Genomic DNA, 24,075 nt, shown 5'->3' with positions numbered 1-24,075 from the left:
AGATTGAACACTTAATTCTATCAAAGCGTGGGTTCTCTGAGTCAGTTATAGATACTCTGACTCAGGCTAGAAAGCCTGTCACCAGGAAAATCTACCATAAGATATGGCGGAAATATCTTTGTTGGAGTGAATCCAAGGGTTACTCATGGAGTAAGATTAGGATTCCCAGGATATTGTCCTTTCTCCAAGAAGGATTGGAGAAAGGATTGTCAGCTATTTCCCTAAAAGGGCAAATATCTGCTTTGTCTATCCTGTTACACAAGCGTCTGGCAGAAGTACCAGACGTTCAAGCCTTTGCTCAGGCTTTAGTCAGAATCAAGCCTGTCTTTAAACCTGTGGCTCCGCCATGGAGTTTGAATCTAGTTCTTTCAGTTCTTCAGCCAATAGGATTGAGCTTGCATTCTATTGGCTGTTACAATCAGCCAATAGAATGCAAGCTCAATCCTATTGGCTGATTGGATCAGCCATATGATTGAAGCTTAATCCTGTTAGCTGATTGCATCAGCCAATAGAATTTTTTCACCTTTAATTCTGATTGGCTGATAGAATTCTATCAGCCAATTAGAATTCAAGGGACGCCATCTTGGATGACGTCACTTAAAGGAACCTTCATTCGAGAAGAGCCGTGGAAAGAAGAGGATGCTCCGCATGTATGAAGATAGAAGATGCCGTCTGGATGAAGACTTCTGCCCGCCTGGAGGACCACTTCTTGCCGCTTGGATGAAGACTTCTCCCGGCTTCGTTGAGGACTTCTTGCTGCTTGGATGAAGACTTCTCCCGGCTTCGTTGAGGATGGATGTTGGGTCTTCAAAAACTGTAAGTGGATCTTCGGGGGTTAGTGTTAGGTTTTTTTTAAAGGTTTATTGGGTGGGTTTTATTTTTAGCTTAGGGTTTAGGCGGAAAAAGAGCTAAATGCCCTTTTAAGGGCAATGCCCATACAAATGCCCTTTTCAGGGCAATGGGGAGCTTATTTTTTTTTAGTTAGGATTTTATTTGGGGGGTTAGGTTGTGTGGGTGGTGGGTTTTACTGTTAGGGTTTTTTTTTTTTAATTTTTTTTACAGGTAAAGAGCTGATTTCTTTGTGGCAATGCCCCACAAAAGGCCCTTTTAAGGGCTATTGGCAGTTTAGTTTAGGCTAGGGTTTTTTTTTATTTTGGGGGGCCTTTTTTATTTTGATAGGGCTATTAGATTAGGTGTAATTAGTTTAAATATTTGATCATTTCTTTTTTTATTTTGTGTAATTTAGTGTTTTTTTTGTAATTTAGTTAATTGTATTTAATAAATGTAATTTATTTAATTGTAGTGTAAGGTTAGGTGTTAGTGTAACTCAGGTTAGGTTTTATTTTACAGGTAAATTTGTATTTATTTTAGCTAGGTAGTTAGTAAATAGTTAATAAATATTTACTAACTAGTCTACCTAGTTAAAATAAATACAAACTTACCTGTGAAATAAAAATAAAACCTAAGCTAGATACAATGTAACTATTAGTTATATTGTAGCTAGCTTAGGGTTTATTTTACAGGTAAGTATTTAGTTTTAAATAGGAATTATTTAGTTATTAATAGTAGGTTTTATTTAGATTTATTTGAATTACATTAACCCCTTAATGACAACTGACGTACCAGGTACGTCATGCATTAACAATCAGTTAATGACAATGGACGTACCTGGTACGTCAGTTGTCTAACAGAGTGCTGGAAGTGATCACAATCACTTCCAGCAGCTCTGAGGGTATTGCAGTGATGCCTCGATATGGAGGCATCCTGCAATACCCCTTTACAAGACTCTGATGCAGAGAGAGCCACTCTGTGGCCCTCTCTGCACCGGTAGTGATGGTGCCGATGGTGCCTCTGACCGGTGGGAGGAGGGAGCGTGTGCACGCGCGTGCACGATGCGAGCGCGCACGTGCACGATGCGCGCGTGCACGGTTGTGCGCGTGCACGTGGGCACGCGTGCACGTGCACATGCGCACATTAGCCACACTGACACCAATGAAAAAGTAAGGGGAAAAAAAGTTATTTTATTTTTTTTATATTTAAAAGGATCTGTGAGGGGGAGGGGGTGGGGGTATTGTGGGGGGGCTGCTACACTACAGAAATAATTAAACACAAATAACAGTTATAAATACAATTAAAATAAGTTTGGTTTGTGGGGCCAAACTGGGTACTGGCAGACAGCTGCCAGTACCCAAGATGGCGGTAATTAGGTAGGGGAGAGGGTTAGAGAGCTGGAGGGGGGGATCAGGGAGGTTGGTGCTAAGGCAGGGGTCCATCACAACTAAAATATTTTATAATTTTTATTTAAAAAAAAAAAAAACTCTTTTATTTAGTACTGGCAGACTTTCTGCCAGTACTTAAGATGGCGGTAACAATTGTGGGGTGGGGAAGGGAAGAGAGCTGTTTGGGAGGGATCAGGGGGTGGGATGTGTCAGGTGGGAGGCTGATCTCTAAAATTAACCCTGCAAGCTCCCTACAAGCTACCTAATTTAACCCCTTCGCTGCTGGGCATAATTCAAGTGTGGTGCGCAGCATCATTTATCGGCCTTCTAATTACCAAAAAGCAACCCCAAAGCCATATAAATCTGCTATTTCTGAACAAAGGGGATCCCAGAGAAGCTTTTACAACAATTTCTGCCATAATTGCACAAGCTGTTTGTAAATAATTTCAGTGAGAAGCCTAAAATTGTGAAAAATGTAAAGTTTTTTTTTTTATTTGCTCGCATTTGGCGGTGAAATGGTGGCATAAAATATACCAAAATGGGCCTAGATCAATACTTGGGGTTGTCTACTACACTACACTAAAGCTAAAATTAACCCTACAAGCTCCCTACAAGCTCCCTAATTAACCCCTTCACTCCTGGGCATAAAACACGTGGGGTGCGCAGTGGCATTTAGCGGCCTTCTAATTACCAAAAAGCAACCACAAAGCCATATAAGTCTGTTATTTCTGAAAAAGGGGATCCCAGAGAAGCATTTACAACCATTTGTGCCATAATTGCAGAAGCTGTTTGTAAATAATTTCAGTGGGAAACCTAAAGTTTGTGACAAAATTTGTGAAAAAGTGAACTTTTTTTTTTTTTTTTATCGCATTTGGCGGTGAAATGGTGGCATGAAATATACCAAAATGGGCCTAGATCAATACTTTGGGATGTCTTCTAAAACAAAATATATACATGTCAAGGGATATTCAGATATTCCTGACAGATATCAGTGTCCCAATGTAACTAGCGCTAATTTTGAAAAAAAGTGGTTTGGAAATAGCAAAGTGCTACTTGTGTTTATTGCCCTATAAATTGCAAAAAAAGCTAAGAACATGTAAACATTGGGTATTTCTAAACTCAGGACAAAATTTAGAAACTATTTAGCATGGGTGTTTTTTGTTGATTGTAGATGTGTAACAGATTTTGGGGGTCAAAGTTAGAAAAAGTGTGTTTTTTTCCATTTTTTCCTCATATTTTATCATTTTTTTTTAGTAAATTATAAGATATGATGAAAATAATGGTATCTTTAGAAAGTCCATTTAATGACGAGAAAAACGGTATATAATATGTGTGGGTACAGTAAACGAGTAAGAGGAAAATTACAGCTAAACGCAAACAGTGCAGAAATGTAAAAATAGCCATTGTCATTAAGGGTAAGAAAATTGAAAAATGGTCCGGTCATTAAGGGGTTAAAGTTAGTGGGGGTTAGGGTTAGATTTAGGCTTAGGGGTTAATAACTTTAGTATAGTAGCGGCGACGTTGGGGCGGAAGATTCGGGGTTAATAAATGTAGGTAGGTGGCGGCGATGTTAGGGGCGGCAGATTAAGGGTTAATAATATTTAACTAGTGTTTACGATGCGGGAGTATAGCAGTTTAGGGGATAATATGTTTATTATAGTGGCGGCGATGTCCGGAGCGGCAGATTAGGGGTTAATAGGTAGTTTATGGGTGTTAGTGTACTTTTTAGCACTTTAGTTATGAGTTGTATGTGGTATAGGGTGTACTGCTCACTTTTTGGCCTCCCAGGCAGACTCGTAATACCGGCGCAAAGGAAGTCCCATTGAAAAAGGACTTTTGGAAAGCTGCGGTAGATATGTTGCGTTACGGCCAAAAAAGTGTGCGGTGCCCCTAAACCTGCAAGACTCGTAATACCAGAGGTAGTGAAAAAGAGTCTTAACGCTGCTTTTTCACTCATATTGCAAAACTCGTAATCTAGACACATGTAATTTTTAAATTTTATTTTATATTATTATTTATAATTTAATATTTTTCTGTAGTGTAGTGCCCCCTTCCAAGATACGTTTTTCATAGTTTGGGGTCCTCCCTTCCTACTCCAGCTATTACATTTCAAAGTGTAGGGCCCCATTTATCCCACTCACTTAATAAACATTTTCTGCAGTGTAAGAAACCCATTCTTCCCTCCCCCCTCCGCTGCTGGGCTCATCCACGCGCCTCCCTCCCACAACTCCCACTGATCGTTATAGCACGATCAGTGTTACCTTACCATATGAAGAAGATGCCTTCTGCCCCCTGATTGTAGCTCTTGCTCTTTAAGCTGACAGCGGAGACAGCAACAGGCACCTTTGTGTTAGACGTAGGTACTACGTCAACACAGTAAGCTGGGCAAAGTACTATGTGACATAGTATCTACGTCCAAATAGTGCAAGGGGTTCACCAAGATATTGTGGTACCTTCCTTGTGTCCAGCTCTAACAAATATAAAGGAATGCCTTCTGCATAATCTTTATGTAGTTTTTGCTTTGAAGTTCTATAATGAAGCTACAACGTCCTTTCAGATTTCTTCTGCCTTTTCGCATTTTTCTGGGGAAAGGATGAGAAAGCTATTGCCACTACCTTAGCGGCTTGTCTTAAGGCTTTAATTAGAAAAATTAAATTGTTGCGAGGATGTCTGTCCCAAGAGGATTACTGCTCTTTCTACTAGATCAGTGGATCCTTTTTGGTCCTTTTATAATGATGCTTCTCTTGAACAGATTTGCAAGCAGCTTCTTGGTCTTTAATTTTGACGAGTACGCTTTGGCTGAGGCAGTCCCTTCCTATTTGTGGTGGTCTTGTGGACTTCACTGCTTTGCTATAATAGCCCATATGTGATGATCTTGTGGACTCTCACCATCCATTGAAGGAAATTTTTTTTTATACTTACCTGGAATGTTAATTTCCTTTAGGATAGTGAGAGCCCACCACCCACACTCTTTGATTTAATACAGCTGGTGGCAGGACTTGTTGCACTACTTTGCCCTGATTTGTCTTTTCCAGGGAATAAATAGTCCACATGTGACGACCTTGCTCAGGTAAGAATAAATTTTGTTTTTACAAGTTAGAGGTAGACTGTTTTTTTTGTATACTCTGAGATTGACATGGGAGATTTGGAAAAGGTCAAAGACTTTTGTGATTATAAACAAGTACTTTATAATAAGAGTATATTGCTAAATATTACATATGCTGGGACCAAATAATGTTATGTTCCTTCAATGACAAATTTTCTATTTTAGAATTAGGTATGTATATTTTATTTTATACTAATCATTTTAAAACAGTTCTAAATTTTATGGCAAGACAGGAGGCTTCATATTTTATGCATAATCTTTACTGACTTCCAAAACATCAGCAAAGAACAAATAACATTGAAACAAAAACAATCAATCAGCAACAAGCAGATAATATAATCCTACAGCAACAGTAAATATCTTGTCTTCCAGTCAGCAGGTGATGTTTTCTCTTCTCATGTAATTTAATATATATATATATATATATATATATATATATATATATATACAAAACACCGAAGAGGACTGCACTCACATACAGGACCGGGTACACATCCCATGACCCTGTAACATGCTCAGCCCTGGGTGCTCACGGGCACTCACCGGAAGATGTGCTGTCCCCAGAGTCACAGGCAGTTAACCCCAGACAGGTCTGGGTGCAAGAACCATAGGGAAATTACAAAACAAATTAATAGAACACACAGAGAAAGTCCAGCACTCACTTACAAGCTCTCAGCTAAGATTTAAAAGCAAAAATGGAAAGGTTAGTTACCACATTTGGCAAAATGGGACAAGCCCAGGTACCACATCAAGGTCCTTTCCAATACCTGGGACCCTAAAACTGCCCACAATGCAAGCTCTCAAATCCAAACAAACTGGGAACAAGGGAAGGGTGCACAGGCTTATGTAATCACCCTAGACATATACAAAACACGGAAGAGGACTGCACTCTCATACCGAACCGAATACACATCCCATGACCCTGTAACATGCTCAGCCCTGGGTGCTCACGGGCACTCACAGGAAGCTGTGCTGTCCCCAGAGTCACAGGCAGTTAACCCCAGACAGGTCTGGGTGCAAGAACCATAGGTAAATTACAAAACAAATTAATAGAACACACAGAGAAAGTCCAGCACTCACTTACAAGCTCTCAGCTAAGATTTAAAAGCAAAAATGGAAAGGTTAGTTACCGAATTTGGCCAAATGGGACAAGCCCAGGTACCACATCAAGGTCCTTTCCAATACCTGGGACCCTAAAACAGCCACACAATGCAAGCTCTCAAATCCAAACAAACTGGGAACAAGGGAAGGGTGTACAGGCTTATGTAATCATCCTAGACAGGGTGAGAAAGGACCTTGATGTGGATTGTCTTCATTCTCTTTGTATCTTTATTTGAAATGCAAGAATGTAAGTTTAGATGCCGGCCCATTTTTGGTGAACAACCTGGGTTGTCCTTTCTAATTGGTTGATAAATTCATCCACCAATAAAAAAGTGCTGTTCAGAGGCCTGAACCTAAAAACAAGCTTAGATGCCTTCTTTTTCAAATAAAGATAGCAAGAGAACAAAGAAAAAATGATAATAGGAGTAAATTAGAAAGTTGCTTAAAATTGCATGCTCCATCTGAATCACAAAATAAAAAAATTTGGGTTCAGTGTCCCTTTAATCAAAATGGAAATATTAATTCCCTTGATGTTTTAAGGGTATTCTTTTTTAATAGTATTAGTTATCATTTGTTCCCAAGTTCCACTTTTTTCTAGTGTAATTGGTATTTCAGTGCGTGCGACGGTAGCGGTCATATTCTTGAACGCTACCGCCGCACGAAAAGCTTGGGGACTCCTTTCCCATACCTTCTTAACTCAGTGCTAAATCTTGTTAAGACCCAGGCGGGTTTTTGCTAGACTTTCTTCCCGCCATCGTCAGCAGGCTTCGCCTCAGCTGTTACATTCTCCTGCTGACGATCGTGGTCGGCCTCACAGACCTAATCTTGTGACTCCTCCCTGCAGACGCGCATCAGGCTGTTGAATTGTAGCAGCATGATGCGCGCGCTGCATTAGGCTAGTGTTTCTTCTTAATTTTTCTAGGCAAGTAAAGAAAGCCTAGCTGGTAATAAAAACTATAACTTAATAAATAGTATGTATTAATTATATTTTCGAGGTAAATCATGGTTAATAGCCTTATGGTTATCTAAAGGCTGTATTAACTTTATTTTATTTAGCCTTGCAGTATTAAGGCTTAAGTATATTATATAATTTTCAATAAAATTGATCTTGAAAAGCAATATTTGTTTTCATTATCAGATTAGTAAGGCATATCTATATAGCCTTATTAGTTATATAATTTTTCTTATTTCAATTTTAATACATTATTTTTCTTTATTTTTTGCATGATGTTTTATCATGCTATCTAATAAATGTTTTCCTTATTAATTCAGTCCTTTTCTGCAGTTGCAGGTTTAATATGGAGTCCTCAGTTAAGTCCTCTTTTACCAAAGAGGAAGTTTTGGATTTGATTAATCTTACAGTGCAACAGGCCTTAGCACAGAGGGAACAACCCCCCCCCTAAAATTCCTGTTAGACAAAAATCTCCTGTGAACTCCTCCCTTTCCTCTGATTCAGAATAAGAGTGCCCTCAAGACCGTAAAAGACGGTGGCGTTTCCAATCTATTCCTCCCTCTAAAAAAGGGAAGGACCACCCCAGAGTTTGACCATAAGCTGGAAACCTTTCTGACTAGGAAAGGTAAGGATCCAAGGAAGGGACTGGAGAGATCCCTTCGTGGGGCTCAGGATAAACTCCTGGACATTTATGGCCCTTTGGCTCAGATTCTTCTTCTTGCCGACGATGCCCATCTTTCCGGTTCCTCTTTGGATCCTTCCATGGTCAGGGATTGGGCTTTTAGAGCTTTTTATTTACTGGGTAATGCCAATGTGGCTATCTCCAGTGGCTGCGTTATTACGCATTGACCACAAATTGGCTGTTCTAGCAACGTAAGAGGCATGCTCTCAAGCCAAAGGCCTATTATTTGGAGACCCCTTTCTCACTATTATGAGACATTATGTTTCGACTTTCACATCAGTTGATAAAATTCAGACCTCTCTCAGAAAGGATTTCCAACCCAGGCGGGTTTTTGCCAGGGCCGGCAGATACAGAGGTCATCTTACAGGCCACCAAAATTTTGGCCAATGCCAGTTCATGGACCTCAATCAACCTCAGTACCCACCGGGGTACTACCAACCACAATATCTGCCAGGATATCACAGAGCCATGTTCCTGTTCAGAGCCAGACTTGCGGGACCCAGACGATCGTCCTCACGAATTCCTCCGGCCCTTCCTAACGCCAACCAAGGTGAGTTCCCATCCTTCTTCCCATCTGTTGTTTGCGGGCAGACTCACCCATTTTTTCCAAAATTGGTTGTCTCTGTCTGCAGATCCCTGGGTTCTCCAAACCATTCAGGGTTTTGTCATAGATTTCATTTGCCCTCCTTTCCAATCCCAACTCCCCAATCCCTTACACCTGTCTGTGGAAGGACAGAACCTTATCAAAGAAGAAGTCTTGTCCCTCCTTTCAAAAGGAGCTATAGAACTTGTTGCACAGAACTCTCCTCCAGGTTTCCTGAGCAATCTCTTCTTGGTCTCAAAAAAATCAGGAGGTTTTCGTCCTGTCATCAACTTGAGGAACCTCAACTTTTTTGTAGTATACCGCCTCTTCAAAACGGTTGGCATCCATATGCTGAGAGTCCTCCGTTTGAACAATTGGATGGTTCATTTGGATTTGAAGGACGCCTATTTAACTGTGCCGGTGGGCCCTCTCTGTCGGAAGTATCTTCAGTTCAGATGGGCAGACCACCTTTGGCAGTTCACCTGTCTCCCTTTCGGACTCAGATCAGCCCCTTGGTGTTTTACGAAGCTTATCAAACTGGTATTACCCTGCCTCAGGGCTCAAGGATTATGTCTAGTGGTATACTTGGACGTTATTCTTCTTTTGACTCAAGACAAAGACCTGTTGCTCTCTCAGCTTCAATATGTGAGATAAGCAGAAAATGGACACAGCATCAGTCTATGCAGGGGTACACGTTCCAAGGTCCTGCCATAGACCTCAAATAAGTATCAAATCCAAAAAAGGAACAGCACTATCCATGAAATGTAATAAAAATCTTCTTTATTTGGGACATAACCAAAGCACAGCAACACGACGTTTCGGTCAAATGACCTTAATTCTCAGCTTCAAGAAATGTTCTCTCTCCTCTCCTCCCTGGGTTTTGTAATCAACAAGAATAAGTCAAACCTTTCCCATCTACAACTTGTAGAGTTTCTGGGATTTTTCATAGACGCTACCCTTGGTCATCTTCTCCTTCCTCAAGACAAGATAGACCGTATCAAAGCAGAGATACAATCAGCTCTTAGAGCCGCTTCCATCTCCATCCGCCAATTGGCGAGGATCATTGGACTCCTATCCTCTTCGATCCAGGCCATATTTCTGGCTCCTCTTTACTACCATGCCATGCAGCGGTTGAAGATTCAATTTTTTTGAGAGTTCCGTTCCTACCAACAACAGATATTTCTGACAAACGAAGTTCGATCAGAGATGTCTTGGTGGCTGCAACACATGGAGGCCTGGAATGGGAGAGCGATTTTCGGATCTTCCCCGGATTTTATTCTCTCTTCCGATGCAAGCCTTTTAGGCTGGGGTGCCTCTTGTGGTACATCCTGTACCGGCGTCCCTTGGACAGTGAAGGAATCCAACCTTCACATAAATTGCTTGGAATTATTAGCCGGCTCCTTTGCCGTTCGCAGTTTTTCGAAAAATATGACCAATTGTTACATTCTGTTACGTATGGACAACTTTTCGGCTGTCCATTATATCAACCAACTAGGTGGGACTCGCTTGAAAGCTTTGTCAGACTTAACGTCTCATTTTTATTGGTTTTGTTTGGAACGCAGGATTTATGTCTGCGCCCAATTTATTCCAGGCATTTCCAACCTAACAGCGGACTGGTTCTCTTGTCACTGGAAGGATTACAGCGACTGGATGCTGAACCGTCAAGTTTTTCTGGAGATCAATCACATCTTTGGAACCCTTTCTGTGGATCTTTTTGCATCTCGGACCAACCACCAGTTACCAAGATTTTTCAGCTGGCTCCCAGACCCAGACAGTGAAGGAGTGGACGCTATTCTGCAAGTTTGGTCTTCCCTCTGGGCTTACGCCTTCCCTCCTTTCACTCTTCTGGCGAGGACTATTTTGAGTGTACAGTGATTTAAATGTCTTCTGACGTTGATCACTCCTTGGTGGCCAGCCTAACCTTGGTTTACTCCCCTTCTGGAGATGTGTTCGGCCCCCCTCCCCTCCTTCCAAACCTCCCCAATCTCCTTGTGGACGCCCAGGATCTTTCGCATCCTCTCTTAATCCAAGGCCACTTGAACCTTCTGGCTTGGCAGATTTCAGGGGATCCTGGTCCTCCGAGGGCCTTTCGCGAGAGGCTTCCCTCCTCTTGCATGAATCTTAGGCCCCAGGTAGTAGGAAATCCTATGCTTCAGCCTGGGCAATCTGGGTTCGTTGGTGCATGGGACGGGATGTTGATCCCTTTTCTTCCTTTCCTCCCATGATTGTAAATTTTCTCACTGAACTTTTTTTGCAGGGTAAGGCTTACCGCACTATTAATAATTTTCGGACAGCTATTTCTGCGGGTCATTTCCCTTTGAAAGTGTCCCTGCGGGCAAACACCCTTTAGTCTGTCGTCTTCTTAAGGCCGTTCGTCTTAAGAATCCTCCCAAATCTCGTTATTCGAGTCTTTGGAACTTCAATCTGGTTTTATCTTTTCTTAGAGATTGGCCCAATAACTCTTTGCTTTCCCTTAAGCAATTATCTGCGAAATTGACCATGTTGCTTTGTTTGATTTCTTTTCGTCGGGTCTCTGACATCAGGGCCCTGGATGTTCATTCCATCTCTTTTTCCCCTGAAGGAATTTCCTTTTCCATTTCCCGCAGGACTAAGTCATCCTCAAAATCTTTGTTTTACCCTTATTTTCTGTCTGAACCCCAACTTTGTGTGGCCCTATGCCTTAAAGAATATTTGTCCAAGACTGAGAGTCTTCGTGGATCCTTGTCGGGCCCTCTCCTGATTTGTTCCTCCCCATGGTCCTGTCTCTTCCCCTACCTTGGCGAGATGGATTTAATGGCTTATGACGGAGGCGGGAGTTTCCTCCTCTTTTGGAGCTCACTCTGTCAGAGGAGCTGCAGCTTCCAGTGCCTTTCTGTCCGGTTGCAATCTTCAGGATTTATTATCAGCGGCAGATTGGTCTTCTGCCTCTACTTTTTCTCAGTTCTATTTTAAACTAGTTTCTCACGCATTCCAGCCTGTCCTTTCTGGGCGTTAAAAATGCATAAAATATGAAGCCTCCTGCCTAGCCTTGGTGACTAAATAATCTAGATTTTATTAAAGACAGGAGGCAAATATTTTCCATCCTCTTCCCATCCCTTTATATATTAAAAAAAAAATATGTGATGTGAATTTTATTGTTCATGTTATCCTTTGTTTTTTCCCTCAGATGTCTCCTTTTAGTGGCAGTGTTACCGCTCTCTTTGTTTATTTTTCAGTGTAAAAGGCCTCCTACCTTCCATTTTGTCACTGATATCAGACAGATCTGCGATGGATTCTTGGTGTCCGTCTCCTGTTTATCGTGAGAACTTTCTTCTGTTCGACAGCTAAAAGCGGAAGATATTTACTGTTGCTGTGGGATTATATTATCTGCTTGTTGCTGATTGGTTGTTTTTGTTTCAATGTTTTTTGTTCTTTGCTGCTGTTCTGGAAGTCAATAAAGATTATGCATAAAATTTTCGCCTCCTGTCTTTAATTTATTTAGTCACCAAGGCTATAATAATCCGAATTGTCTGTGTTCTATGTTTGATGGAGTACAAAAGTGCAGAAAGGTAATTCATAAAAATTAAATATTGACAAGAGAATCTATGTTACAACTTGTACAATATGCAACCTGCACCTGGATTTCTGCATTTTCAGAAATGTCCTGCTAAGCTGTACTCACTATGATGGTCACAATAACATCCTGATTTAGTGTATGCAGACTGCATTACAAAGAAAAGTTATTTATCACAGTCCTGCTAAAACCACAATGGCTGTGCTTCTGAAAGGCTTTATTTTAACATGGTGGTATTTTATTTTATAAAATATAAAACATTTATGAAATTAATGTTTTGCAATGGCAAGAAAAATAGGTAATAAATCAAAAATCTTTGATGTTTGACAAGTTTTGCCATAGGTATGTTTTGCTATATATTCGCTTTGTTATTATATAATTTGTTGGCATGATTACAGCTTACCAAAAGCATAGCTGTGCTTTTTGTGTTTTGTTTTGTAGACCCATTTGCAAGTTGACGCAACATTTAAAATTTGTGAAGTAGCTCTGGACTCACTTGCTTACTGGCAGTGGTGTTTAAAGGGGCACTCAAGTCAAAATTAAGCTTTAATAATTCAGATAGATTATGCAATCTTAAATAACTTTCCAATTTACTTCCATTAAAAAAAAGTGCACAATCTTTTTATAATTACACTATTTGAGTCACCAGCTTCTACTGAGCATGTACAAGATTTAATAGACATATACATATATGCATTCGTGATTGGCTGATGGCTGTCACATGATACAGGAGGAGTGGAAACGTACATAACTGTCATTTGTCAGAAAAACAATCTACTACTCAACTGAAGCTTAGATGAAGTGCTGTTGCATTGTCTTTTTATCATGCATTTGTTGCTTATGCAAATCTACTGTATTTACTTGTCCTTTAAAGTAAAGAAACAAAACAGAAGATTTCCGCTGTTACACATCTTTACTTGTGCAATTCATACAGCTTGCGTTTTTGCTCTGCTATTATATTGCACAAGTGTTAGTATTCTGCACACTACAGTCATTCATGTTGGTTATATATTTTGCTTAGCACTTTTTTAAGTGTTTTCCACAAAACGTTTTTCCAGCCGGGTGACATTATGAAGTAGCCGGGTGTAATATTTTCTAATATTATATCATTTTCTGCTATCCAAAGCACAAATTAATTGCATAATTTATAATTTAACATAAATGTAGTTAATGATAATTTGTTCAATAAAAATGTAACGTTTTTAAGCTTAATATTGGCAAAAATTTTAGCTGGGTGGTCAGTAAAATCAGCCGGGTTGTGCACCCACTATAAAGGTTCTGGGGAGAACTCTGACATTCATTTTCCTCAGGTGATGGATTTATATTAGAGCCCACACTAAAATGATTCAGGTTTAATAACACAGATGTTACTCCACCCAGGTAATGGAGTGTTTGGTTTATTTCTTTGTTATACATTTATCATATTAATTTAATACAAAGTACATTTTAATACTATTATCTATTATCTAAGTTGCTTTGTACTCTTGGTATCCTTTGTTGAAAAGTATACCTAGGTAGAATCAGGAGCAGCAATGCACTACTCGGAGCTAGCTACTGATTGGTGTCTGCACATAAATGCTTCCAGTAATTGGCTCACCCTATGTGCTCAGCTAGCTCCTAGTAGTGCATTCCTGCTGCTTCAACAAAAGATACAAAGAGAATGAAGCACATTTGATAACAGAAGTATATTGGAAAGTTGATTAAAATTTTATTTGCTTTCTGAATAATAAAAGAACATTTTTGGGTTTTCTGTCTCTTTAAGTGTTATTGGTTGCACAGGGTTAAAATAACACACTGTGCACTTGATTTGTAATTTAACCCTCTGTTGGCAATTGCATTGTTTTATTGTTTTACCTTTTTTCTTTAAATCATTTTTATTTTCTAGGTCCGAGGTAACAAAGGGGAAATTCTTTATATTTTGGATGCAACCAATCCTCGTCATTCTAATTGGTTACGCTTTGTACACGAGGCTCCATCCCAAGAACAGAAGAACTTAGCAGCCATCCAGGTCACTGAATTAAAATATGTAGAGTTCATTTTCTATGTACCATGGATTAAACATTGTCTATAATTTATGATAACAGTAATAGTTAATGACAATATAAATTATTCAGTATAAATTGATACAAACTGTATACGTATGATATTTTGTATTCCTGGAAAATGCAATACTAATTAATTATGGTAACATGGAAGTTACACATAATGTTTAATGCACCATTTCAGCCTGCATGATGTTAATGTGCATCTTCTTATACTAAAAATAGCCTTGCAGTTGTAAAAGCCTTTTCTTCAAAGTCAGCACGTTTTGTTCTAATTGAAGGCTACTTGTACAAAATTAAAGAATGTATCATCTGAGCCTTTTAGCATTATTCAGCTGAACAGCATGGGCAGTCTAAAGAAAGACAATAAATGTGATAAAAAACACTTCAAAAACAAACTCAGCTACTACCCTAATGTTACAAATACTCCTTAATACAATGCTACAGCTAGGGTGAGCGCTATTGATAGCGGTTTGATGGATTTGAATAGTATGGTCAACGCAGCCTCTAATAGGCTGTATCAAACTACCCTGCAACACTTCTATATCTCACAAAACCCTTTCTTTCTCCCTACATTCTGTTCTGTTTGATATACATATTGTTATACTTTGTCTCTAAAGGGGAAACCTATTCCTCAGCATTATGCAAGGGTACCATAAATGCATCATGCCTTTTGTAGTATTCCTTTTAATAATAATAATAATAATAATACTAATGATAATGTTGACAATTATATAAAAAAAAAATCTAAATGGTGTGTTCTTTCAGTGTCACTATAAACATCATAACCTTACTATAATTTTATATCACTAGCTAATGACTAGGGGGTAGATTTTTCATATGTCAGACGGACATGATCTGCTGTATCGGATCATGTCCGCCCAACATCACTAAATGCCGACAGCATACGCTGTCGGCATTTAACATTACACAAGCATTTCTGGTGAAATGCTTGTGCAATGACCCAGGGTGTCAATCATCCCGATCGGATCTGATTGGGATGATTGCTGTCCGCCACCTCAAAGGTGGCAGATGAGTTAAGGAGCAGCGGTCTTATGACCACTGCTTCTTAACTTAAGTTTCAGACGGACCTGAAACTTCAGGGGTAGATTGTAGCATCCGCTGCTTAATAAATCTACCCCTAGATGCGCAAAATCGTGTTTTCATAATTCATATGCACAGCAAATTAAATGATTTGAAATAATTTTGTCCAAAATGGATTTAATAACTAAACAAAATAATGAACAAAAACAAAAATGAGCTACAGTGAGAGAAAAAAATTATTTAATCCCCTGCTGATTTTGTACGTTTGTCCACTGACAAAGAAATGATCAGGCTATAATTTTAATGGTGGGTTTATATGAACAGTGAGAGACAGAATAACAACCAAAAAATCCAGAAAAAAAACGTATTTAAAAATAGTTAATAAATTGATTTGCATTTTAAAGAGTGAAATAAGTACTTGACCCCTTTGCAAAACATGACTTAGTACTTGGTGACAAAACCCTTGTTGACAATCACAGAGGTCAGAAGTTTCTTGTAGTTGGCCACCAGGTTTGCACACATCTCAGGAGGGATTTTGTCCCACTCCTCTTTGCAGATCCTCTCCAAGTCATTAAGGTTTTGAGGCTGATGTTTGGCAACTCGAACCTTCTGCTCCTTCCACAGATTTTATATGGGATTAGGTCTGGAGACTGACTAGGCTACTCCAGGACCTTAATGTGCTTCTTCTTGAGCCACTCCTTTGTTGCCTTGGCCGTGTGTTTTTGGTCATTGTTATACTGGAATACTAATCCACGACCCATTTTCAATGCCCTGGCTGGCCCCGTCCATCGTCCCTTTGATGTGGTGAAGTTGTCCTGTCCCCTTAGCAGAAAAACCCCCCCAAAGCATAATGTTTCCACCTCCATGTTTGACGGTGGGGATGGTGTTCTTGGGGTCATAGGCAGTATTCCTCCCCCTCCAAACACCGTGAGTTGAGTTAATGCCAAAGAGCTTGATTTTGGTATCATCTTACTACAACACTTTCACCCAGTTCTCCTCTGAATCATTCAGATGTTCATTGGCAAACTTCAGACGGGCCTGTACATGTGCTTTCTTGAGCAGGGGGACCTTGCGGGCGCTGCAGGATTTCAGTCCTTCACGGCGTAATGTGTTACCAATTGTTTTCTTGGTGACTATGGTTCTAGCTGCCTTGAGATCATTATCCTTCCGTGTATTTCTGGGCTGATTCCTCATCGTTCTTGTGATCATTGAAGATGAGATCTTGCATGGAGCCCCAGACCGAGGGAGATTGATAGTTATTTTGTATTTCTTCCATTTGCGAATAATCTCCCCAACTGTCTTGTAGCCCATTCCAGCCTTGAGTAGGTCTATAATCTTGTCCCTGATATCCTTGGACAGCTCTTGGTCTTGGCCATGGTGGAGAGTTTGGAATATAAATGATTAATTACTTCTGTGGACAGGTGTCTTTTATACAGGCAACAAGCTGAGATGAGGAGCACTCCCTTTTAGAGAGTGCTTTTAATCTCAGCTCGTTACCTGTATAAAAAACACCTGGGAGCCAGAAATCTTGCTGATTGATAGGGTATCAAATACTTTTTTCACTCATTAAAATGCAAATCAATTTATCAATTTTTTTTAAATGAATTTTTCTGGATTTTTGTTGTTGTTATTCTGTCTCTCACTGTTCAAATAAACCTACCATTAAAATTATAGAATGATCATTTCTTTGTCAGTGGACAAACGTACAAAATGTGTCCCCCCTATCTATTAACTGGCGCAACTAAATGTATAAATAAATGAACAAATCTTGTTCATAAGTTTGTTTATTTAATGAACACATTTTGAACAAAATTAGGTCAAATTCTTTTATTGGATTTTGCAATTGAGTTACAAATGTTACATTCTGTATTTTCGAAGAGGAGTGTGGGTTCTTGTGGAACCAGCAAAAGGGTTACATTTAATAGATTTTTATTACCTTCTTAATATGAGGAGAGTCCACGGCATTATTAATTACTGTTGGGAAATACTGAACCCGGCCACCAGGAGGAGGCAAAGACACCCCAGCCAAAGGCTTAAATACTCCCCCCACTTCCCTCATATCCCAGTCATTCTTTGCCTTTCGTCACAGGAGGTTCGCAGAGAAGTGTCAGAAGATACGGAGTAGTTCCTTATGAAGGGTATCTGCCCTTCAAAATGGGACTGGAGTTTTAAGTAGTCTTGTCAGCCTCTTAGTGAGAGCATTGACGAATGTTAGAGTCTGGAGATGCAGGGAGAGTCTTTCTGTTAACCCATCCAGACTCGTATTAACAGCTCCTAAGCAATCAGTGTTGACGAGTTTTACTGCCTGTTTTCATCACTTAAGTCCATGTCAGGTGCAATGCTACAAGACTGTCAAACTTGAGAGGCTGTGTTCCTCTTCCACAGCATAGATTCCGGTAAGATCATTTCAGTTTTTATATACTTATGATAACGCAAGAAGACAGGGTCACAGTGTGGCTCCTTTTAGCTGTGTGGAATCAAGGGGTAATATCTCCGGAGGGGGATATTGAATAGGGGGGAATTAATCACATACTTTTTTACTATGATTATGCTGCGACATGTGTGAGATGAGGCTCAGGCAGATGTTGGAACGTACAGGTTTTACTTTCGTTTTGGTAAGCTGCGCAGCCTGTGAAGGCTTGGTGCGCTTTTTACTATATCAGGGGCGGTCCTGCATTGCGCACCATGTGACTGGGTGTGGTCACACTGTTTTCCTCTTTCCTAACCGTGCGGTTTACAGGAAACAAAGCGGTTTTCTCCTGTTAAGTGTGGTCAGTCCACGGGTCATCATTACTTCTGGGATATTATCTCCTCCCCTACAGGAAGTGCAAGAGGATTCACCCAGCAGAGCTGCTATATAGCTCCTCCCCTCTACGTCACCCCCAGTCATTCTCTTGCACCCAACGAATAGATAGGATGTGTGAGAGGACTGTGGTGATTTTAATTAGTTTACTACCTTCAATCAAAAGTTTGTTATTTTATAATAGCACCGGAGTGTGTTATTCATTCTCTGGTAGAATTTGAAGAAGAATCTACCTGAGTTTTTTCTATGATTTTAGCCGGAGTAGTTAAGATCATATTGCTGTTTCTCGGCCATCTGAGGAGAGGTAAACTTCAGATCAGGGGACAGCGGGCAGATTAATCTGCAAAGAGGTATGTAGCAGTTTATTATTTTCTGACATGGAATTGATGAGAAAATCCTGCCATACCATTATAATGTAAACTCAGCCTTAAATGCAGTAGATGTAGCTGGTATCAGGCTGTCATGTATGTATATTTTACACTTCAGTATTCTGGGGAATGGTACTTCACTGGATTTATACTGTATGCATAGACTTAACCTAATTTGCAGGGACTTGCAATAGGTTTTAAATAACAATTAATTTATTGAGGTTAAACGTTTTTTTTTTTTTTTGCTGGCATGTAAAATCGTTTATTTCTCTGAGGTACTGGGTGAAAAAATGTTTTGGGCACTATTTTTCCACTTGGCAATAGTTTTGTTTAAATTAAAGCAGTTTACCGATCTCTCTCACTGTTATGTGTGAGGGGGAGGGGCCATTTTTGGCGCTTTTACTACGCATCAAAAAACTCAGTCAGAAGTTCATTTTCTTCCTGCATGATCCGGTTCATCTCTACAGAACTCAGGGATCTCCAAAGCTTGTTTTGAGGGAGGTAATCATTCACAGCAGAGCTGTGAAGATTGTAGTTGACTGTGATAAAAAACGTTTATTTGTGTATTTTTTCTGCTGTCAGGGTTAGTTATCCTTTGCTAATGGGAACAATCCTTTGCTAAAATTGTATATTTCTTACAAAGATTTGATGCTATAACTTATTTATTTTCAACTGTCATAATTTTTTCTGTGCTTCTTATAGGCATGGTTCGTTTTCACATTATTGTAAATTACTTGAAAAGCATTTCCAAGTTGCTAGTTTATTGCTAGTGTGTTAAACATGTCTGATTCAGAGGAAGATACATGTGCTATATGTGCTAATGCCAAAGTGGAGCCCAATAGAAATTTATGTACTAATTGTATTGATGTTACTTTAAATAAAAGTCAATCTGTACAAACTGAACATATTTCACCTAACAACGAGGGGAGAGTTATGCCGACTAACTCGCCTCACGTGTCAGTACCTGCATCTCCCGCTCGGGAGGTGCGTGATATTGTAGCGCCGAGTACATCTGGGCGGCCATTTCAAATCACATTACAGGATATGGCTACTGTTATGACTGAAGTTTTGGCTAAATTACCAGAACTTAGAGGCAAGCGTGATCACTCTGGGGTGAGAACAGAGTGCGCTGATAATATTAGGGCCATGTCAGACACTGCGTCACAGGTGGCAGAACATGAGGACGGAGAACTTCATTCTGTGGGTGACGGTTCTGATCCAAACAGACTGGATTCAGATATTTCAAATTTTAAATTTAAGCTGGAAAACCTCCGTGTATTACTAGGGGAGGTGTTAGCGGCTCTGAATGATTGTAACACAGTTGCAATACCAGAGAAAATGTGTAGGTTGGATAAATATTTTGCGGTACCGGCGAGTACTGATGTTTTTCCTATACCTAAGAGACTTACTGAAATTGTTACTAAGGAGTGGGATAGGCCCGGTGTGCCGTTCTCACCTCCTCCGATATTTAGAAAAATGTTTCCAATAGACGCCACCATACGGGACTTATGGCAAACGGTCCCTAAGGTGGAGGGAGCAGTTTCTACTTTAGCTAAGCGTACCACTATCCCGGTGGAGGATAGCTGTGCTTTTTCAGATCCAATGGATAAGAAATTAGAGGGTTACCTTAAGAAAATGTTTGTTCAACAAGGTTTTATATTGCAACCTCTTGCATGTATTGCGCCTGTCACGGCTGCAGCAGCATTTTGGTTTGAGTCTCTGGAAGAGACACTTCAATCATCTACACTAGATGAGATTACAGACAAACTTAAAGCCCTTAAGTTAGCTAACTCATTTATTTCAGATGCCGTAGTACATTTAACTAAACTTACGGCTAAGAATTCCGGATTTGCCATTCAGGCACGCAGAGCACTGTGGCTAAAATCCTGGTCAGCTGATGTTACTTCTAAATCTAAATTGCTTAATATACCTTTCAAAGGGCAGACCTTATTCGGGCCCGGGTTGAAAGAGATTATCGCTGACATTACAGGAGGTAAAGGCCATGCCCTGCCTCAGGACAAAGCCAAACCTAGGGCTAGACAGTCTAATTTTCGTTCCTTTCATAATTTCAAAGCAGGAACTGCATCAACTTCCTCTGCACCAAAACAGGAAGGAGCTGTTGCTCGCTACAAACAAGGCTGGAAACCTAACCAGTCCTGGAACAAGGGCAAGCAGGCCAGGAAACCTGCTGCTGCCCCTAAGACAGCATGAATCGAGGGCCCCCGATCCGGGACCGGATCTAGTAGGGGGTAGACTTTCTCTCTTCGCCCAGGCTTGGGCAAGAGATGTTCAGGATCCCTGGGCGTTAGAGATCATATCTCAGGGATACCTTCTGGACTTCAAATCCTCTCCCCCAAGAGGGAGATTTCATCTGTCAAGGTTGTCAACAAACCAAATAAAGAAAGAAGCGTTCCTACGCTGCGTACAAGATCTTGTATTAATGGGAGTGATCCATCCAGTTCCGCGGTCGGAACAAGGACAAGGGTTTTACTCAAATCTGTTTGTAGTTCCCAAAAAAGAGGGAACTTTCAGGCCAATCTTGGATTTAAAGATCCTAAACAAATTCCTAAGAGTTCCATCGTTCAAGATGGAAACTATTCGAACAATTTTGCCCATGATCCAAGAGGGTCAGTACATGACCACAGTGGATTTAAAGGATGCTTACCTTCACATACCGATTCACAGAAATCATTACCGGTATCTAAGGTTTGCCTTTCTAGACAGGCATTACCAGTTTGTAGCTCTTCCATTCGGATTGGCTACGGCTCCAAGAATCTTCACAAAGGTTCTGGGTACTCTTCTGGCGGTACTAAGACCGCGAGGAATTTCGGTAGCTCCGTACCTAGACGACATTCTGATACAAGCTTCAAGCTTTCAAACTGCCAAGTCTCATACAGAGTTAGTACTGGCATTTCTAAGGTCTCATGGATGGAAGGTGAACGAAAAGAAGAGTTCTCTCTTTCCACTCACAAGAGTTCCCTTCTTAGGGACTCTGATAGATTCTGTAGAAATGAAGATTTACCTGACAGAAGACAGGTTAACAAAGCTTCAAAATGCATGCCGTGTCCTTCATTCCATTCAACACCCGTCAGTAGCTCAATGCATGGAGGTGATCGGCTTAATGGTAGCGGCAATGGACATAGTACCTTTTGCACGCCTACATCTCAGACCGCTGCAATTGTGCATGCTAAGTCAGTGGAATGGGGATTACTCAGATTTGTCCCCCACTCTGAATCTGAATCAAGAGACCAGAAATTCTCTTCTATGGTGGCTTTATCGGCCACACCTGTCCAGGGGGATGCCATTCAGCAGGCCAGACTGGACAATTGTAACAACAGACGCCAGCCTACTAGGTTGGGGCGCTGTCTGGAATTCTCTGAAGGCTCAGGGACTATGGAATCAGGAGGAGAGTCTCCTTCCAATAAACATTCTGGAATTGAGAGCAGTTCTCAATGCCCTTCTGGCTTGGCCCCAGTTAACAACTCGGGGGTTCATCAGGTTTCAGTCGGACAACATCACGACTGTAGCTTACATAAACCATCAGGGAGGGACAAGAAGCTCCCTAGCAATGATGGAAGTATCAAAGATAATTCGCTGGGCCTCACTCTTGCCACCTGTCTGCAATCCACATCCCGGGAGTGGAGAACTGGGAGGCGGATTTCTTAAGTCGTCAGACTTTTCATCCGGGGGAGTGGGAACTTCATCCGGAGGTCTTTGCCCAGATACTTCGACGTTGGGGCAAACCAGAGATAGATCTCATGGCGTCTCGTCAGAACGCCAAGCTTCCTCGCTACGGGTCCAGATCCAGGGATCCGGGAGCGGTTCTGATAGATGCTTTGACAGCACCTTGGACCTTCGGGATGGCTTATGTGTTTCCACCCTTCCCGATGCTTCCTCGATTGATTGCCAGAATCAAACAGGAGAGAGCATCAGTGATTCTAATAGCACCTGCATGGCCACGCAGGACTTGGTATGCAGATCTAGTGGACATGTCATCCTGTCCGCCTTGGTCTCTACCTCTGAAACAGGACCTTCTGATCCAGGGTCCATTCAAACATCAAAATCTAACTTCTCTGAAGCTGACTGCTTGGAAATTGAACGCTTGATTTTATCAAAACGTGGTTTTTCTGAGCCAGTTATTGATACCTTAATACAGGCTAGGAAGCCTGTTACCAGAAGGATTTACCATAAAATATGGCGTAAATACTTATATTGGTGCAAATCCAAGAGTTACTCATGGAGTAAGGTTAGGATTCCAAGGATATTGTCTTTTCTACAAGAAGGTTTAGAAAAGGGGTTATCCGCTAGTTCTTTAAAGGGACAGATTTCAGCTCTGTCCATTCTTTTACACAAACGTCTGTCAGAAGTTCCGGACGTTCAAGCTTTTTGTCAGGCTTTAGCTAGGATCAAGCCTGTGTTTAAAACTGTTGCTCCGCCATGGAGTTTGAACTTAGTTCTTAATGTTTTACAGGGTGTTCCGTTTGAACCCCTTCATTCCATTGATATCAAGTTGTTATCTTGGAAAGTTCTGTTTTTAATGGCTATTTCCTCGGCTCGAAGAGTTTCTGAGTTATCTGCCTTACATTGTGATTCTCCTTATCTGATTTTTCATTCAGACAAGGTAGTTCTGCGTACTAAACCTGGGTTCCTACCTAAGGTGGTCACTAACAGGAATATCAATCAAGAGATTGTTGTTCCATCTTTGTGTCCTAATCCTTCCTCGAAGAAGGAACGTCTGCTACACAATCTAGATGTAGTCCGTACCCTGAAATTTTATCTACAGGCAACTAAGGATTTTCGTCAAACGTCTTCCCTGTTTGTCGTTTATTCTGGTCAGAGGAGAGGTCAAAAAGCTTCGGCTACCTCTCTCTTTTTGGCTTCGTAGCATAATACGATTAGCCTATGAGACTGCTGGACAGCAGCCTCCTGAAAGAATTACAGCTCATTCTACTAGAGCTGTGGCTTCCACTTGGGCCTTTAAGAATGAGGCTTCTGTTGAACAGATTTGCAAGGCTGCAACTTGGTCTTCTCTTCATACTTTTTCCAAATTTTCCAAATTTGACACTTTTGCTTCTTCGGAGGCTGTTTTTGGGAGAAAGGTTCTTCAGGCAGTGGTTCCCTCCGTATAAAGAGCCTGCCTGTCCCTCCCGTCATCCGTGTACTTTTGCTTTGGTATTGGTATCCCAGAAGTAATGATGACCCGTGGACTGACCACACTTAACAGGAGAAAACAAAATTTATGCTTACCTGATAAATTCATTTCTTCTGTAGTGTGGTCAGTCCACGGCCCGCCCTGTTTTTTATGGCAGGCTAAAAAATTTTTTGGATTATACTCCAGTCACCACTACACCCTTGGGCTTCTCCTTTCTCGTTGGTCCTTTGATCGAATGACTGGAGGTGACGTAGAGGGGAGGAGCTATATAGCAGCTCTGCTGGGTGAATCCTCTTGCACTTCCTGTAGGGGAGGAGATAATATCCCAGAAGTAATGATGACCCGTGGACTGACCACACTACAGGAGAAATGAATTTATCAGGTAAGCATAAATTTTGTTTTTCTCTGTTGGGCCTGAATCATAGAAGGTGGTGAGTGCCCCAGCCATTGGGGGTATAAAGGTGCCGATT

The 24,075-nt window shown here is 40.8% G+C and overlaps 1 protein-coding gene across 1 annotated transcript in view; it reads left to right on the top strand.

Moving 5' to 3' along the window:
- Positions 1-24,075, top strand: part of PRDM5 (PR/SET domain 5) — a 492,849-nt gene that overhangs the window by 75,801 nt on the left and 392,973 nt on the right. The window contains exon 3 of the mRNA XM_053703603.1: positions 14,082-14,204. Within this exon, the coding sequence (XP_053559578.1) occupies positions 14,082-14,204 (123 nt within the window). The remainder of the gene's footprint in view (positions 1-14,081; positions 14,205-24,075) is intronic.

Source organism: Bombina bombina, chromosome 2, assembly GCF_027579735.1.
Source record: "Bombina bombina isolate aBomBom1 chromosome 2, aBomBom1.pri, whole genome shotgun sequence".
Taxonomy (NCBI): Eukaryota; Metazoa; Chordata; class Amphibia; order Anura; family Bombinatoridae; genus Bombina; species Bombina bombina.
This window is presented reverse-complemented; position numbering and strand designations above follow the sequence as displayed.